Below are 17,155 nucleotides of genomic sequence, written 5' to 3'. Positions count from 1 at the left end.
CGCCCGAATGGTCTTTTGAACGCTGCCCACACCAGTTTTCTCATTCGTTTTCCCTGGGCGCAGGATGGTGCGAGGCAGCACACAGATGCCATGTTGACATCTGACACAGGTGAAGGTGACCCACTCGCCCTGCCTGCTACCTACCCCTTCCTTTTTATTTATTTTTAATTTAATGTTTGCACTTCTCTATCCCCTTCCAAGGTACCAACAAATCTGAAAAGAGAATGAAATTAACTCTTAAAGGAGGAGCAGCTGTCGACCCTGATTCTGGTAAGGGAACGGGAGTGAGCAGAGTGAGCTGTGGGCACCCCGTTGATGAGGGAAACCATGTGGGACAGGGCTGCGCCTCGCCCTCTGGCCTCAAGGCTCCCCGGTCCTGAGAACGCACACGTCTTGTGGGGAGCCTGCAGACCCCCTTCTCCCTGTGAGACTCATCACAGGAGCTCTGTCCGTGACAGGTCTGGAACACAGCGCACACGTCCTGGAGAAAGGCGGGAAGGTCTTCAGCGCCACCCTCGGCCTGGTGGACATCGTTAAGGGAACCAACTCCTACTACAAGCTGCAGCTCCTGGAGGATGACAAAGAGAGCAGGTGCGCCGAGGGCGGGAGTGTCCAGCAGAGCTGTGCTCCTGAGAGGCTCTCAGTGCTCCTGGGAAGCCAGCCGCCTCATGAAGAGCATGGGTGTGTCGTGAGGCCTGCAGTGAGGGAGGGAAGAGGCCCTCGCCCCCAGACAGCCTTTCTGTCCTCACTCATCAGTGTTACCTCGGGCTCCCCAGTTACTAAAGGCGTTTGGGTTTGCATCTGTTTTATTTTGAGCATAGTGGAGGCAGGTAAGAGCCAGTTCTGGGGTGCTGAGGGACTGGGCTGGCTTGGCCACGCACACTTCACTAGTACGGGCAGTTCTCTGCCAAGTCAATGGGCCCTCATTGCAGCCAGCACAGAACAGGAGCTGCATGTAAGTGGGGAAGGTGGGGGGAGCACTTTCGTATATTAAACTGACCTTTCCTTTTTAGCAAATGAAAACAGTTTACACACTGGAACTCCAGGAGATCCAAAAAGCTTTCCTTGTTGAAAGGCAAAACCCCTGTGAGAGTGGCAGCCCCCGAGAGATACAGTCAGCGCCCGGTGCATCTTGGCCAGCCGCAGGTTGTAGGCACTGGCAGGCTCAGGCTCTTCACATCTCACCAAACCTTTCATTGAAAATGTGGATGTCAGAAGTGACCCTTAAAAGAGCACACAATATCTGTGTGGCTACTTAAAATTTCTGAAGAAATAAAAGCCTGCGTCATTTACTTTACTACCTACTCTTGCTGGAGATTAGAAGGTCGAAGTAGGGTATCTTGCTTGTAAAACATACCTTCCAAAAGCTAGATGTGAACTGGAGTGCAGGAGAAGGGATAGGGTTTTTGTGGAAATGTGCTGAGTGCCAGAGTGTGTTAAACAACAAGCAAATGAGAACAGAATTGTCCACCTCCAGCAAGCAAATTCTAATGGTGATTTTGGACATGGGCGTTATTCTGGTGGCCTAGATTTATTGGTTTTTAGAGGGAAAGGACAGTGTGGGCTGTTAGAAGGTTTTTTTCAGGATAGGTCAGCGTGGTGTCTTCCAAACATTTCCAGAGGGAAATAACCCAGCAGAGAATGAATTTGTATTTCTCTGGGCAGTAGCCCAGAAAGCCAGCAGGAAGCCCCAAATCTTCTTTGAAATCTCTGGTTTTATTTTTAAAATGCATCCACATCTTTCTGGATTTCCAATATATCTGTGTTCATTGTGATGTAAAATTTAACTTATGCATGATTTCCACTAAAAAAATGAACTCGCCCAAAGCTAGGCAGCACAGCCCACAGGGTACCCAAGGCTTGGCCCTAGATTGAGATAGAAACTGAAGACGCTAGCCTGGGTCTGTAGGTGGCTGACCCTGCAGGCCAGTGGCCCGCCCCCTCCCATTTCATCACATCTCAGCCTCTGATCTGAGCCAAAGGTTCTTCATTATTTTTAACACACGTCGTTGATGGTTGCATCACCTTGGATGCATGACTTCCAAGTGTTGCTTGCTGTGTTTCTTTGGGGAGAAGAATTGGATACTCTTATGTAAAGTTCTGTAGGCCTCAGGATTTACTCAAGTTTGGCTGCCAGATACAAGGTTAACACCTGTTCTTTGGTACTTTTTATAGCCCATTTGCCAATATGATTTGGAAGGGCATTTTTAAATTACTCTAAACTTACAACACTCAGTTTAATCAAAGTAAAATTAAGGTCCTTCATTGTAATACCAGTTGCTTTTGTTCCTCTTTGTCAGTCACCATCATTTTGGGGTGTTTGCAGTTGTTTCTCCCTCAAGGGGAATGGCAGGGAAGGGAAACTCATCCTGAAGTACAACAGGCTGACCCTTGAATTTGTATCTGGTGTTCCTCCTCTCCTCCCACAGGTATTGGATATTCAGGTCCTGGGGCCGCGTGGGCACGGTAATTGGTAGTAACAAACTGGAGCAGATGCCATCCAAGGAGGAGGCCATTGAGCATTTTACGAAATTATATGAAGAGAAAACCGGGAATGCCTGGCACTCCAAAAACTTCACAAAACACCCCAAAAAGTTCTACCCTCTGGAGATTGACTATGGCCAGGTAATCACTTAATGCTCTTACACCTTCTAGTTCTGATAAAAGGAAGGGACACTATTCTTTTAAAAACATGCCATGGAACAGATGGCATCATTGGTGAATCTTATCAAATGGTTAAAGAATTAATACTGGTCCTTCATAAACTTTTCCAAGAGAGAGAAGAGGAGGAAACACTCTTCAACTCATTATGTGAGACCAGTATTATCCTGATACCAAAGACGAACAAAGACATCCCGAGAAAACTCCAGTCCGATATCCTTATAAATATAGATGCAAAATCCTCAACAAAATACTAACAAACCGAGTCTAGCAGCACTTGAGGATTTATGCACCATGACTGAGTGGGATTTATCCCAGGAATGCAAGGTTGGTTCAACATGGAAGTCAAGTCCATGTAATGTAACGTGAATAGAATAAAGGACAGAAGCCACATAGTCATCCTGATAAACATAGAAAAAGCATTTCATAAAATCCAGCACCCTTTCATGAATAGAATCTACCCCGTGAAATAGGAGATGGCGCTTAGATGAGAACAAGCAGTGTAAGCATTTTTAAGACTGTCAAGGAGGAACGGTCTTTGAAGTTGCTCCCTAAACACGACAGGGAGTAATTCACAGATTCCAGGTGAGGTTTCTTATCTGAAGCTATGTTGAATCATAGATCACGCGACTTGCTTTACCATCAAGATAGAATTATAGTGACTTGACATGCTCCAGTAGGTCCCAGTTTTTAGTCCCAAATTATTTCCTAATAATTTCCCATTATTTATATTTGTTGCTACTTTGGTGGCCATTGGTTTTCACAAAATGCTTACCTTGTTTTTGTTTTATTTTATTTTTATTTTTGGCTGTGTTGGGTCTACGTTGCTGCATGTGGGCTTTCTCTAGCTGCAGCGAGCAGGGGCTACTCTTCGTTGTGGTGGGCGGGCTTCAGTAGTTGCAGCACGTGGGCTTCGGTAGTTGTGGCTCGCGGGCTCTAGAGCGCAGGCTCCGTGGTTGTGGTCCACGGGCTTAGTTGGTCCGCAGCCCGTGGGATCTTCCCGGACCAGGGATCAAACCCGTGTCCCCTGCATTGGCAGGCAGATTCTTAACCACTGTGCCACCAGGGAAGTCCCACCTTGTTTTTATATGAAAACTTACTGCTTTTATAATGGGGAGTGGTGCACGCTTATATTGCAGAAAGAAAGATTTGTAGATGGTACAGATTTAATTCCAAATTTTTGAGGCCTAACGTGTTAAAGGGAGAATTCTCTAGTTTATAGAGAGTGTCATGAGCTCTACCATTAAAAATAGAAATTAGCTCTTGTATAATGTTGAGGTGGAGAACTTGGGAGTTTAGAGTTGCACAGATTTGGTCTAACTCAGCAGTGCCCCCTAGTGAGTTTATTGTTCCCATTTCAAAAATATATACAGTTGAGCAACACAGGTTTGAACTGCATGGGTCCACTTACATGTGGAATTTTTTTCATTAGTAAATACTACAGTTCCACACAATCCGTGGTTGGTTGAATCCACGGATGCAGCACTGAGGATAGGGAGAAGCCAGGAATATGGAGGACCAACTCTGTTATTCTCGGATTTTCGACTGCACAGAAGGTTAATGCCCTTAGTCCCTGAGTTGCTCAAGGGTCAACTGTATTTGTTTTAGAAAATTTTGAGAACGACAGAGGCACAAAGAATTAAAATCATGGTGTATGTCTTTATATACTTCTTTCACTTCACCGCTACTTTTCCCCAATGTAACACTGGAGTCTTTCCCTACATACTGTATTTTCACCACCAGCTTTTGGCCTTACTGTTCTAGGAGCATTTCCCCACGTCTTCTAGAGCAATGCTGTCCAACAGAGAGAGATAGGCAGCCACTTAGGCAATTTTAAATATTCTAGTAGCTACATTTTAAAAAGCAAATTGAAACAGTGAAATTAATACTAGTTATGTGTTTAACCCAGAATATCCAAAATATTATCATTTTGATATGTTAATATCATTGAGATATTTTTACCTTTTTTTTAACTGAATATTTGAGAGCTGGTGTATTTTTAGCTCTTACAACACAGCTCAATTCAGAGTGGCCACATGTCAAAACCAGGGACTACTGTATTAAACTGCACTGAACTAGAGCATCATTTCTTAAGTCTGTATAGAATTCCATCCTGTGGGTGGCCATTATTTGTGATTTACCAAACAACGCCCTCCCATGCCCCAATTAGATACTTAGATTATTCCCAGGTATTTGCTATAATGATGTTGATATACTTACCTCTGTGCTTGTTATCATTAGAGATCGAGTTACCGGGTCACAGAGTATACGTGTTTAAATAAGGCTTTTTAACATACTAATAGTTTGCCTTCAGTGAAGTTACAGCTACAGCAGGGGTCCCCAATCCCTGGGCCATAGACCAGTACCTACTAGGAACCGGGCCGCACAGCAGGATGTGAGGGGCAGGCGAGCGAGCCAAGCTTCATCTGTATTTACAGGCGCTCCCCATCGCTCCCGTTACCGCCTGAGCTCCGCCCCTGTCAGATCAGCGACGGCGTTAGATTCTCATAGGAGTGCGAACCCTACTGTGAACTGTGTGCGCAAGGGATCCAGGTTGCGTGCTCCTTATGAGAATCTATGCCCGATGATCCGAGGTGGAGCTGAGGCGGTGATGCCAGCTCTGGGGAGCGGCTGCAAATACAGATCATCATTAGCAGAGAGGTTTGACTGCACAGAGACCATAATAAATCAGTTGCTTGCAGACTCATATCAAAACCCTATCAGTGAGTGGCAAGTGAAATCAAGCTCGGGGCTCCCACTGATTCTGCATTATGGTGAGTTGTATAATTATTTCATTATATATTACAGTGTACTAATAATAGAAATAAAGTGCACAATAAATGTAATGCACCTGAATCATCCCGAAACCATTCCCCCACCCCCAGTCCGTGGAAAAATTGTCTTCCACAAAACCGGTCCCTGGTGCCAAAAAGATTGGGGACCACTGAGCTAGAGGATAAGAATGCATCTAAGACTTGGGTTTCCGCATCAAGAGTAGATGTGTTGTGCCCCTGACAGCAGCAGCCCTGAGCACTAGCACACAGGTTCCTCTGCACCTTTGTTAAGCCAGGCAGAGTCCAGGCTCAAGGCCCAATGCCAGTTACCTTCATTCAAAACAAATACCAAACACCGTTAGTTGTTAGGGGACACCACGATGGTCATAGTCCCTGCCCTTGTGGGTTCAAATGTGAGAAGGGTTAAGGCGTTTTCAGCATAGCCGGATCTTGGCTCAGCCTGGATTCCCCGGATGGCAGGGGTGAAGTCCTGTGCTAGTAGAATATTGGGAAGAGCAGTCCCAGGGAACCGGGGTGAGGGGTGCAGACTTGGGAGGGTCGATGCTGGGATGCACTTAGCTGCCTGGCGGGGAGTCGGACTGTTAGCGTGGTCCTCTGGCACTATAGAGAATGCTGTGTGGATTCCGTCTTTGGGGAGGCAGGGCAAGAGAAGAAAGGAGACAAGATTTGTCCATCAGTCCAGTGTCCCCTGGGTCCAAGGATCACCCTCATAGCTGCCCAGCACTTCCAGGTTGGGCAGGAGTGGGCCCCGGGCAGGTTCCCAGGCACAGGGCACCAGCACCCCCGGCATGGGAGGCAGTGAGGGAGGAGGTGAGGGCATGAGGGGAGTGTGGGTGCCTGCGGGTCTGCCTGTGCAGAGCTGGGTGCTTCAGTGGTGTCTGGAGTGAGAATCTGGAGCAGCCAGGAGGACCTGGAGGGGTGCACAGCAAGTATCTGGTCCTGTACACACGCATACATGCTTCTCCTGGCAACTAACGCCAAGCCCTTTTGATTAACACTCAGCTTTTTTTTTTTGGCTGGTGGCGCTCCATCCTGTGTCCTTTCTCTGCCAAACACCACCACCACTTTGCTTAGGTTGTTTGTGTCCCTTCCTGATTTTCTTTTTCCCTAAAGGATGAAGAGGCAGTAAAGAAGCTGACGGTAAACCCTGGCACCAAGTCCAAGCTCCCCAAGCCAGTGCAGGACCTCATTAAGATGATCTTTGATGTGGAAAGTATGAAGAAAGCCATGGTGGAGTACGAGGTTACTGCACTTTTTGTTTTATTTGTGAGCGTTTGCTGGGGTTGATGATTTGAGTGCCGAGTTGGCAACGAGTTTGGTGGCTGGTCTTCAGCCTGAGACATGCAGGAGCTCTGAGGCCTGGGGTGCGTGCTCTTTTGCAGAGGATCGTTGACCTGCTGTGAAATAGATGGTGTGTTGTCCCCTGGGTCCCTAGACCCACTTGCACTTTTCCCCTCATTGCCATGATGGAGTGTGGGCATGGTCTTTCATGGCCCAACCAAACGGGCCACCTGGGGCTGTCATGGGAAGTCCAAGACATAGCCCACTTACAGTAAAAGAACTCCTGTAACCAGCATTGACAGAAATGCAGAGAGCTTCTGACACTTGCTTCATCAGATAAAATTCATACCAGCTGTTTTTAAGGAGAGATTGGGCTGGGTGGGATGGGGGTGATGGTATTTGTTTTTGTCCAGGGAAAGTGGCGGGGACCCTGGCCAAGGCCAGGCGTTTTCAGTTTGTTTCCCTGGGAAATGAGTGCAGAAGGGCCCCTTCTTCTTGCTGCCTCTGGCATCAGAGGTCTTGAGTGCTCACCCAAGGGGCATTCCCACAGAGGTCGTCCAGGCGCTGCTGACATCTGGCTGGCAAACAGACTCTCCCCTCTTCTCCAGCCACCGAGCCCAGAAGCTTCAGGCTGCTCTGAAAAACAAGCAGGGACCAGCCGAGAGAGCAAGAATTGCAGATCAGCCTTGGCCATTGCGCCCCTTCGCCGGCTGGCTCCCTCCCTGCCTCTTCCCAGGGCCTTCCTAGAGGCTCCCGGCAGCCTTGGAGGGGGGCGGGACGAATCTGAGTGGTATAAACCACTGGCAGCCTCTCTTCCTCAGCCCCGCATCTCCGTGTCTGGAGCTCAGCCTGGCAGGACTGCTCAGGCTCCACTCTTGTTAGAAAACTGAGTGTTGGGTCACCTCCTAGGAAACCCCTAATGGGTTTGAAGATAGCCAGGGCTTGTGCGGATGTCTTGTTCAAACAGATAAACAACCCGACTTCTGTCTGGGAGGTCTGACTAGTTTGAACAGCTTGTGGGTGGGCTCCCCAGGAATGCTGGCAGCGAGATGTGCCGAGGCGGGGAGGAGGGCAGGAGGCAACTTCGTTTCATTAACGTTTCAAAAGAAATGTCCCACGTATCATTTCCGGCTTCCTGTGCCCTGGCTTATCTGTGATTCATAGAATTTCTCAACTGTGATCAGACCCAGTCTCTTTCTGTGAAAATGACTTTTTTTTTTTTTAGCTTGTTTTACACTCAAGACAGGGAACTAGTTGATAAGAGGAGGCAGAGGGCCAGGGGCCTGCTGCTGGAAGGCAGCCTGTGTTGAGAATGTGGCGAGGGGGGCGCCCGCTCCCAGCCTGATGGGCTCCACGTGGGATTGGGTGGCCAGGTGGATGAGTAAACATGGTGCCCAGGGGAACTGAGCGCTCCCTGTAAGGCGGGTGAGTCCTGAGCCCAGAGCAGAGTCCCACCTGAGGTCGGGAGGGTGTGTGCTGTATCCAGAGTCCTGGCTACAGCTCTCGAAGCCTCCCTCTGGCTGCAGCTGTGGCTCTCAGTGCCCTGAGCCCAAGGCATCTCTCCCACTTTTCACTTTCTCCCTAAACGCAGCTGCTGTGGAGCCCCTGCCCCCAGCCCACAGTCGGGAGGGGAGGCAGCTTGTGTTGGTTGAGCCCTGTTCCTGTTCTTGTGGCCTTTGTGTGTGTGTGTGTGTGTGTTGAGGGTGTCGGTTAGAGACACCAGGTCTTTTTTTAAATAAACACCGAAATGAGACAGCTCAGGGAAGCCGCTCCCCTCGGAGCACGTGCTCTCACTCTGGTCACACTGCCCTTGGTCAGAGCATCTTCCGGAGTTCCTTCTTTAGAATTGCTTTAGAGCCAACTCAGTCCATGCTAAGGTCACTCTGTTCTTTTATTTTACTGTGGTCTTGGCTCAGAATACATTACCCACCTCCTTCCCCGGACTGAGCGCCAACTATTTAACTCTTCCCAGAAACCGGCTCTCCCCTGGGGATGGACAGTACTGAGGGTACAGAGACGCTGAGGTGCCATAGCTTGTCATCATTAGACGCTGTCACCACTGGCCCCTGATCGGTTCCTCATGGGCTGTGAGCACTTTCACATCCTGTTTCATTTAATCGGCGTAGTGGTCTCATCTCTCAAGTGCTTATCCAGCCCAGTCTTTGTTCCAGGCCCTGCAGGTGCTGGAGATGTCAAGACGGGCAAGGTGCAGTGCTGGGGCCGGGAGCTCAGAGGGTCCACTGGGAACAGCCCTGGAGACAGTGGCTCCGGTTTCAGGGTGAGGGGCCCCGTGCGGCACTGAGGCGGGAGAGGGGCCGAGGCAGCTTTCGGGCAGGTCGCTCCCACGGGGAGCGGGTGCCTCGCCCGCTAGCTGGCGACCAGGCCTCGGCCCCCAGAGTTCACGCTTCTGCCGCTGCAGCCAGCTTGCCACCTCCCTGGATGCTGGTTCCCAAGGTATTGTGAGCAGCACTGTTGTAGGGACGGATGTTTAACCTCTGGGGTGACTGATTTGAAGGGCACACTGTTGATTTGGTGTAAGCATGTATGTTCAGGGGTGTGTCCTCTGAAAAATAATTTTCACCGCTTTATGGTTCTTATTTTCCGGGTGGGAATGGCCTTGGCTCTGAGACCCCAGGGAGGGCGCACCTTCGTCCTCACTTTGGAATTAGATGGGAGTCCTGCTGTGTCACCTTCTTCCAGAAGCGTGGGGCTGTTTCAGACTGAGTGCAGGGGTGGGCGAGCCCTGCTTGGCTTTTCCCTGCCGCAAATGGCAGTGAGCCAGAATCTTCCCTCCCAGACTCCTGTCCCCTGCAGTGGGGGCGAGGCTGCAAAGCCCGTGGAGCTGGGTCACCGGGTGTCCCCGGGAGGACCAGAAAGACTTGTGACTGCTTCTGTAAGGGCCCGGGAGGCCTGGGGTGCCGCTTGGTCCAGCTCTCCCATCATCTCCCTGCACAGTGCTTTCAAAGGGAAAAATACCCCTGTCTCCTCAGATTGACCTTCAGAAGATGCCCTTGGGGAAGCTGAGCAAAAGGCAGATCCAGGCTGCGTACTCCATCCTTAGTGAGGTCCAGCAGGTAAGCGAGGGACCGGCCTCTCCTCCAGCTGCCCAGGGGCTCTCCTGGCTGCCCTGTCACGGCAGGGGGGCAGTGGAGAGCACGCAGCAGTACATTTACTCAAGGTTACATGAAACAGGCATACTGATTCATGATGATTTAGATGTTTTCAGTTCAACAAGTATGACAAGTGCCTGCCACTTGCGAGAAGATGGTCACAGTACTGATGATTTAGCGGTGTTTTCAGTTATCAGCTCTGCAGTAAACTCCCTATACGCCTAATGAGGAATTTCGTTCTCCTGCCTCATAGAAATGTTCTGATTTTTATTTTGTGTGTCCTTAAGAGAAGCTGAGTTTATTTTGCAGTTACTAGGAAATCATCAAATAGGAAGTTAAATATTGTCTTTCTCTCATTTATGTTCATTCAACATCAATTTGCTGAGCATCTCCAACGTCCCCCAGTCCCTGGAGCCTGATTTAAGCCTCTGCCCTGAAGGGGCTGGAGGGCTCCACTTGTATTTGGGAGTGGCGTGTGAAAGAAGAAAAGCAAACAGGAAACTCAGGTGGGACCAGGGAGGTGGGCTCTGGCTGGTGCTGGAGAGGAGGCCCTGAAATGTAGCAATTAAATCTGGTTACAGCCAGTCCTGAGCAGTGACCCCTTTCCTTGTTACCCACTGCCTGAGACCTGGAAGGCTTTCCTCAGCCCAGGCTCTTTCCTGTTCCAGAATGTTCAGGCGGAGGGGCTGGGGTGGTGTCCTTTGCCCATAGCACAGAGCAAACTGCAGCACAGGCAGAGGTTTAGGGTGCGGACAAGACTGTGTCACGGTGAGAAGCAGACTTGGAGCTTCGTGCCGGCAGGGTGCCGAGTCATTGCCCCCCTGCCATCCTGTAGGCCCCTAGGGTGTCTGCCAAGGATGCAGTGACTAGTCCAGCTCCTCCATTTCTTTGTGCGTTTACTGAGCACCTTCTGCATAGAGCGCTAATTGGCATTGTAGCATAGGGAGGGGCTCGCCTTTCTGTGCCTGGCCCTGGCCCTCTGGGGGCACCAAGGACAAATTCCCCACCGTAAAGATGAAGGTCAGTGGCCAAAGGGGCCTGACTGAATTTGGTAGCAGTGGGGGTTTTTCTCCCTTTCAACATTTTATTATGAAATGTTTACAAACATACAAAAAGTTGAAAGCTACGAGCCCACCACCTAGATGCCACAGGTGACGTTTTGTGGAGTGGTGGAGGTTTATGTGTCTTGTACACAGCTCTCTGTACAAGTGAAGTTGTGTACGAGAAGCCCCGTGTGTGCCAAGCCACACAGTTTGAGGATGAGATCCTGCCACCGCCCAGCTGAGTGGCACCCCAGGAAGGAGGTTTCCTGGCCCGCGTGCACCGCAGGCTGCCTCGGGACCCGGCTGCGGCACCCAGCGTCCAGAGGAGAAAGCCCGGCCAGGTGCTGGGGACTCAGTGCTGCTTCAGTCTGTTCCCTCTGTCCCCTCTCCTAAAGGTACTGTCCCAGGGCAGCAGCGACTCCCAGATCCTGGATCTCTCAAATCGCTTCTACACCCTGATCCCCCACGACTTCGGGATGAAGAAGCCTCCGCTCCTGAGCAACTCAGACAGCGTGCAGGTAGCACCGAGGTCCAGCAGGGAGCCCCGGGTCCCGGGCTTTGCAGGGCTGGGTGTCGCTCCCGTGCCACTGCCCCTCCATGTCACGATCCCTGGGGGCAGCGGCCAGTGCTGGAGGCCCACCACTGGGCCCTCGTTTTGAAGTGGGGTTTCTACCCCTATTAGGAGCCTGCCCAAGGGTAGAACGGTTGGTTTTTCCTGCCCTTCCTGGACCACGTCAGTCTGGGGAAAAGGAGCCTTAGGAGAGAGGGAGCGTCTTCCTCCCTGCTTTCCCTCCCTGCTTCATAAGGGAGCCAGTGATCAGTCCCCACCTGTCAACCAGTGCGTGCAAGAGGAAAGACCGTTCTTACCATCACCGTGTGGCTTCTGCCTCTTCTCCCAGCCTCCTTAGCATTCCAGAAATCCTTAGGAGTGTTCATCTGTGAACGGATGGCGGGCTGTCCCTGAGCAGCTAGGAGGCACCTCGTCACTCTCTGTGTTGGACGTTACCTGGGTGAGTCTTTCTCCCTCACCTTGGTCCTTAGCTCAGGGTTTTTCTTGTGTTCCTCCAGGCCAAGGTGGAAATGCTCGACAACCTGCTGGACATCGAGGTGGCCTACAGTCTGCTCAGGGGTGGTTCTGATGACAGCAGCAAGGACCCCATCGATGTCAACTATGAGAAGCTCAGAACTGACATTATGGTAACAGGGCCTGCCCTTTCTGAAGCATCCAAACCCTTCATCCCAAGAGCAGTGGTCCCCAAACCTGAATGTGCATCAGCATCTCCCGGAGAGCTTGTTAGAACAGATTGCTGGGGTCCGAGGATTGACCGTCCTAACAGGTTCCCAGGTGTTGCTGCTTGTGATACTCTGAGAACCTCAGAGCATTTCACCGGTAAAGAAGCACCTTGTTTGCGAGGCAGGCTTCCAGTTCGCGGCCTCAACTGGGTGTAAAGACCTGTTTTTGTGGGGCCTTAAAGTTTTGTTTTTCCCCTTCATCTAGAGAGGGTCTCTGTTTTTGGAGGTTGTTGAGGTGTGAACTCTGCAGGATCTGTTACTGGTATCCTACTTGAGACGTAGAGGTGCCTGACGGCAGCTGTAATAAAACTATGGTGCCTGGGTTCATGTCCTCTGGAGTCGAAGTGGCTCTTCGACTGGTGCACATAGTCGTTGAACTTGGGTGTGCTGGAGGCTTGGGCAGCAATCACCCTGCCTAGGCCACCCGGAGGAGAAATTTTTGCCTCAGCTCCGAGCTTGCCCTGGCCTTGAGCCCAGTCTCACATCTCTCTTCCTCAGCCCCCGTGTCCTTCCCTGCAGTGTTAGGAGGTTCAAGTGCACCAGGATCTGTTGAGCCTGGTGTCCTGTGTTTACGTCACTGAAAGAGTCTTTGCTCCGTGCTTAGGACAAAGTACAGGTCTGTGGGTGTACGCAGGGTAGGACACCGAACGGCCTGGTTCTTCGTGAAGGGGTTGTTATTCTCTCCATCTATGATTCTGAAGCCCTTTAATTAAGAGGCAACGAGGAAGACCAGAATTCCTGACTTCTCTTAACTTTGGATAAGAGTATGAAAATGTAAGAGAAGACACGTCGTATTTCCCATAACACACCCATTTATTTAGGCAGAGATTCCGTTACTTGATGGTTATTTGGTGGGTGTCTGCTCTGAGCCGTGATGTGCACGGCCCTGAGGATCCAGAGATGGAGCATTCATCCCCATTGTCAAAACCCCTGTAGTCCGTGGGCTCCCTGCTGCTTTTCACTGCAAGTCTTGGCTGCAGGGTGTCTCCTGGCCCCGGTGTTTGAACTCTTGGTGAGCTGGAGTGTTACCTGAGAGCCAGCTCCTTGTTCTAGGGGCTCCCTCTTCCCAGACAGCGAGCCCCGTGTTTCTAGCTTTCCTCATATCCTAAAGCAGAAGGGCAGAAGGAACACTGGGCTCATCCAGATAGGTGATGAAGAAGCCGATGCCTGGGGAGGTGGGGGCACTGGCCTGGCACCTGCCCCGGAGCGAGCGTGGTAGGGCTCGGAACACAGGCTGGCTCTGTCCCGCCCGGGCTCCACCTGGGCCGTTTGTTACCTGTGCATCAGCTGAGCCCGTGATTGTTCTTCCTGCCTCTATGCGGCTCTCTTGGGGTCTCCCTTGCTCTAATTTCCAGGCGCCTTCCTTCTAGGTGGTGGACAAAGATTCTGAAGAGGCTGAGATCATTAGGAAGTATGTTAAGAACACTCACGCGACCACACACAACGCATATGACTTGGAAGTCGTGGATGTAAGGCTCTCTCCTCCCTCTGCCCCCTTTGTGTCCTGCCAGCTCTTCCCTGCTCATTCCTCCGACCTGGGCCTGGGTAGAAAGGAGCAGCTAACTTTGCTTTAAATCACCGGAGGAAGTGACTCGGTTGTTTGTGGAACACACAAGTTCATAGTCCTAAGGTTTGGGGTTGGCTTTTTATTCTGTTTTTTTAAAAGACACTTCCTACCCCGAAACCTAGTTTTGCAATCAGAACTGATACAGTGCCTCAAGTGTGCACCTACACGTAGCATTAATTTTAATAGCTAGCCTCTGCTAAATGGGGCCTTGAGTAGCAGCGTTGCTCCGTCCCAGCCTGATTGAAACACCTTGCATACTGCAGAAGGCCTTAAAGTGTTCCAGCTCTGGGGACAGACAGCTGGTCGGTTCTCCTGTGTCTAGTCAGATCTCCAGTTAACCAGAGTGACGAGTGGTTCCTCCTGCCTCTCTCCTTTATTCAATGCTCCGACCAGATCTTTAAGATAGAGCGTGAAGGAGAGAGCCAGCGTTACAAGCCGTTCAAGCAGCTGCATAACCGAAGGTTGCTGTGGCACGGGTCCAGGACCACCAACTTCGCCGGGATCCTGTCCCAGGGCCTCCGGATAGCCCCACCTGAAGCACCTGTGGTACGTGCCTGGCCCAGGAGCTGTGGGGAGAGGCGGGGGTGGGGGGGCAGTGCCTGTTTCTGCTGCTGTCTCCACCAGAGCTTTGTGGGTACTTGCGTGAGAAGTGCACATGCCCCGGTGAATAAGGGACCTTGTTTAAAGATGTAGGTGTAGCCATGGTTGATAAGGTGAATGTTGCCAGATGTCCCTCTCCTGACCCTCACTATTGAGAGCGTAGCTGCACACGTATCAAGCAGAGTTTCTGGAACAAAGGAAGTAAGTGTCCAGGCCCTGCTCTGAATGCTAATTGGGTGTGTTGACTGACAGAGAGCAGACTTTGGCCGCAGGCCAGGCTGAGTTCAGACCTGCCTCTCCCACCTCCCAGCGGGGGACCTCCTTGAGCTTCAGCACATGCCTCGGTGGAATGTGCCGATAAATGAGTAGAGCCTGACCCAGGCCTGAGCGACGGCTGTGTCACCTGCTGGGTTATAGACGTGACCCACCAGGCAGGGACTTAGGAATAGTCTTCCAAGCCCCTCGTCTTCCAAGCCCCTCGTTTTGTACTTGTAAAAAGAGGGGAGCAAAGAGGCTTAATGACCGGACTCATGAGTGCTGCATGGTAGCAAACGCCCTAACCTCTCTGAACCTCGTTTTCACTTACCAAAAGGAATAAATATAATAGCCATGTTTACTGGGTGTTCACACGTGCCAGGCCCTGGTCTAAGAAGCTGTTGTTAACTCATTTAATTTTCACAGCAGCCCCCTGGGGTGCTTTCCCCCAGTTCGGAGAAGGAAGTGGGGTCCAGAGAGATTAGGTAACTTCTCCCAGCCCCTGGGTACCCGGCAGAGCTGGGATCCGAACAGCCTGCTCCGGAGCATGGGCCTCTACCGCCTGCCGGGGGCGCTGTGGGAAGTGGGGACATGCAGTCAGTAGTAGGTGGTGCTGCTAACTTGCCGTGAGAAGGTCTTCAGCTGTCCCTTTTCCATCCCTCCAGACGGGCTACATGTTTGGTAAGGGGATCTATTTCGCCGACATGGTCTCTAAGAGTGCCAACTACTGCCACACATCCCAGGGAGACCCAATAGGCTTAATCCTGTTGGGAGAAGTTGCCCTTGGAAACATGTGAGTAACCCTGGCTTTGGGGCTGGTGGCAGTTGATGGGGGTGGGTGGGGTGAGCTGTAGTAAGGAGAGCTTCCCTTGGCTGGGGGTTGATCCTGAGAATTCCCCACCGTGATTAAGAGGACCCACCAGTTAGGCAGTGGGTATCAGACGCCAGTGCATGTTAAGCAAACAAGATACAGGAACGCCTCACGAGACCAAGGACAGGAATACAGCCAGGCCTCGGGAACTGGCAGTGTCCATTCTTCCTGTGGGCTGCGAAACAGAGAGGTTGACTTGCACAAAGGATGGTCACCTCATGGCCCCTGTCCCCCTGCTGATGTGTACATTTTCTGTCTGAGACCAACTCAGATTGAACTGGAATCTCAATCCCAGTTCCAGATTCCCTGCAGAGGAAGTCTGATTGGCCCAGCTTGGATTGATTGTCCACCTTGGTCCCATCAACCGTAACCCAAAGAGAGCAGGGTTATGTAACAGACCAGGAGGGGTCCCAGGTTCGTGAGCTGGACAGAAACCTCCAGAACGCCCAGCCACCCCACAGCTCTAAACGGGCCCTTTCCTGAAAGCGGCCCCGTGGCAGTGATCATGGGCATAAACTGTCCGAAAGGGGCTGCGCTGTCAGTTTCTAGAACCAGAGAAGGAGGGAGTTCCTAGCATGGAAGGTGGACTGGGTTCTCTGAGTGTTTATCTCAGCAGCTCCCGTGGCCTTGCTCTGCTAGTCATACTGTTGGTTTGAGAGCCCAGTGACCTTGGAGGCCCTTCTGAACCTGTCTTCTCTTAAATAGGTATGAACTGAAGCATGCTTCGCATATCAGCAAGTTACCCAAGGGCAAGCACAGTGTCAAAGGTAATGTGTTTCAGAAACTTGCTGCTGCAGCCCCAGGCACCCTGGACAGCGCAGGGAGGGGGCTTTCTTTCCCCCAAAGCCACAGTTCCTGTGGCTAGCTATTACAGGTTCATTTAAAAAAAAAAAAAGACTCTGTATGCCTGCCACTAGTATCGCAAATGCCATAGGAGAGTCCTGGTTGGAGCTCCAGTAACCAGGTGCACTGGCTCTGGGTTTTAACCTGACTTTTAGCTTCAGCATTGAGGGACCTCTGGTGGCACCTGGAGCTTCTTGAATTGATGCAGTTCGTAGCCCGTGATGATTAGGACCTCCTACTGACTAGTTGAAGCGAGGGCTTTGGAATTCTGCTCAACAGAAAGAGGGCCAGGGCCACTACTATGCTTATGAAAATCATTTAAGGCTGATACCCTGGAACTTGATAATATACCTACAGCTTTATGTCTGGAAGAAGGATGCAGTATGGGATGGGATTTGTGTGTCTTTTAAATGAACACATAGATCTCATCTCTCTGGAGCATTTTCAACACCTGTTGCCACAAATCATATCACTTCTGCCTTCTGTTTTGCAGGTTTGGGCAAAACTACCCCTGACCCTTCAGCTAGTATTACTATGGATGGTGTAGAGGTTCCTCTTGGGACCGGGATTTCATCTGGTGTTAACGACACCTGTCTACTGTATAACGAGTATCCTTTTACGAGTGTGCTGTGTGAGCCCAAAGGAATGTTCTGGGGCTGTGGAGTCACTGATACGCAGCCAGTTAACCTGGGGTGGGCTGGCTAGAGACTATCCTGTTGTGTGTCGTTCCCCGCAGTGGTCTCCCTGGTCGGGGTGAGAGACCTGAACACCCTCTGCCCCCCGCCCTCCCCCCCCCGCCGCCGCAGTGAACCGTTTGTACCTTGACATGCTTCCCC

At 51.1% G+C, this 17,155-nt stretch overlaps 1 protein-coding gene across 1 annotated transcript in view; it reads left to right on the top strand.

Annotated features, from left to right (window-relative positions):
* Positions 1 to 17,155, top strand: part of PARP1 (poly(ADP-ribose) polymerase 1) — a 42,050-nt gene that overhangs the window by 24,313 nt on the left and 582 nt on the right. Inside the window, exons 11-22 of the mRNA XM_060128071.1 lie at positions 202 to 270; positions 459 to 591; positions 2,430 to 2,625; positions 6,570 to 6,698; positions 9,728 to 9,811; positions 11,286 to 11,408; positions 11,959 to 12,087; positions 13,554 to 13,652; positions 14,144 to 14,296; positions 15,271 to 15,398; positions 16,182 to 16,243; positions 16,813 to 16,927. Coding sequence (XP_059984054.1) covers positions 202 to 270; positions 459 to 591; positions 2,430 to 2,625; positions 6,570 to 6,698; positions 9,728 to 9,811; positions 11,286 to 11,408; positions 11,959 to 12,087; positions 13,554 to 13,652; positions 14,144 to 14,296; positions 15,271 to 15,398; positions 16,182 to 16,243; positions 16,813 to 16,927 — 1,420 coding nt within the window. The remainder of the gene's footprint in view (positions 1 to 201; positions 271 to 458; positions 592 to 2,429; positions 2,626 to 6,569; positions 6,699 to 9,727; positions 9,812 to 11,285; positions 11,409 to 11,958; positions 12,088 to 13,553; positions 13,653 to 14,143; positions 14,297 to 15,270; positions 15,399 to 16,181; positions 16,244 to 16,812; positions 16,928 to 17,155) is intronic.

The sequence above is a fragment of the Lagenorhynchus albirostris genome, chromosome 2 (assembly GCF_949774975.1).
Source record: "Lagenorhynchus albirostris chromosome 2, mLagAlb1.1, whole genome shotgun sequence".
Lineage (NCBI taxonomy): Eukaryota > Metazoa > Chordata > Mammalia > Artiodactyla > Delphinidae > Lagenorhynchus > Lagenorhynchus albirostris.
This window is presented reverse-complemented; position numbering and strand designations above follow the sequence as displayed.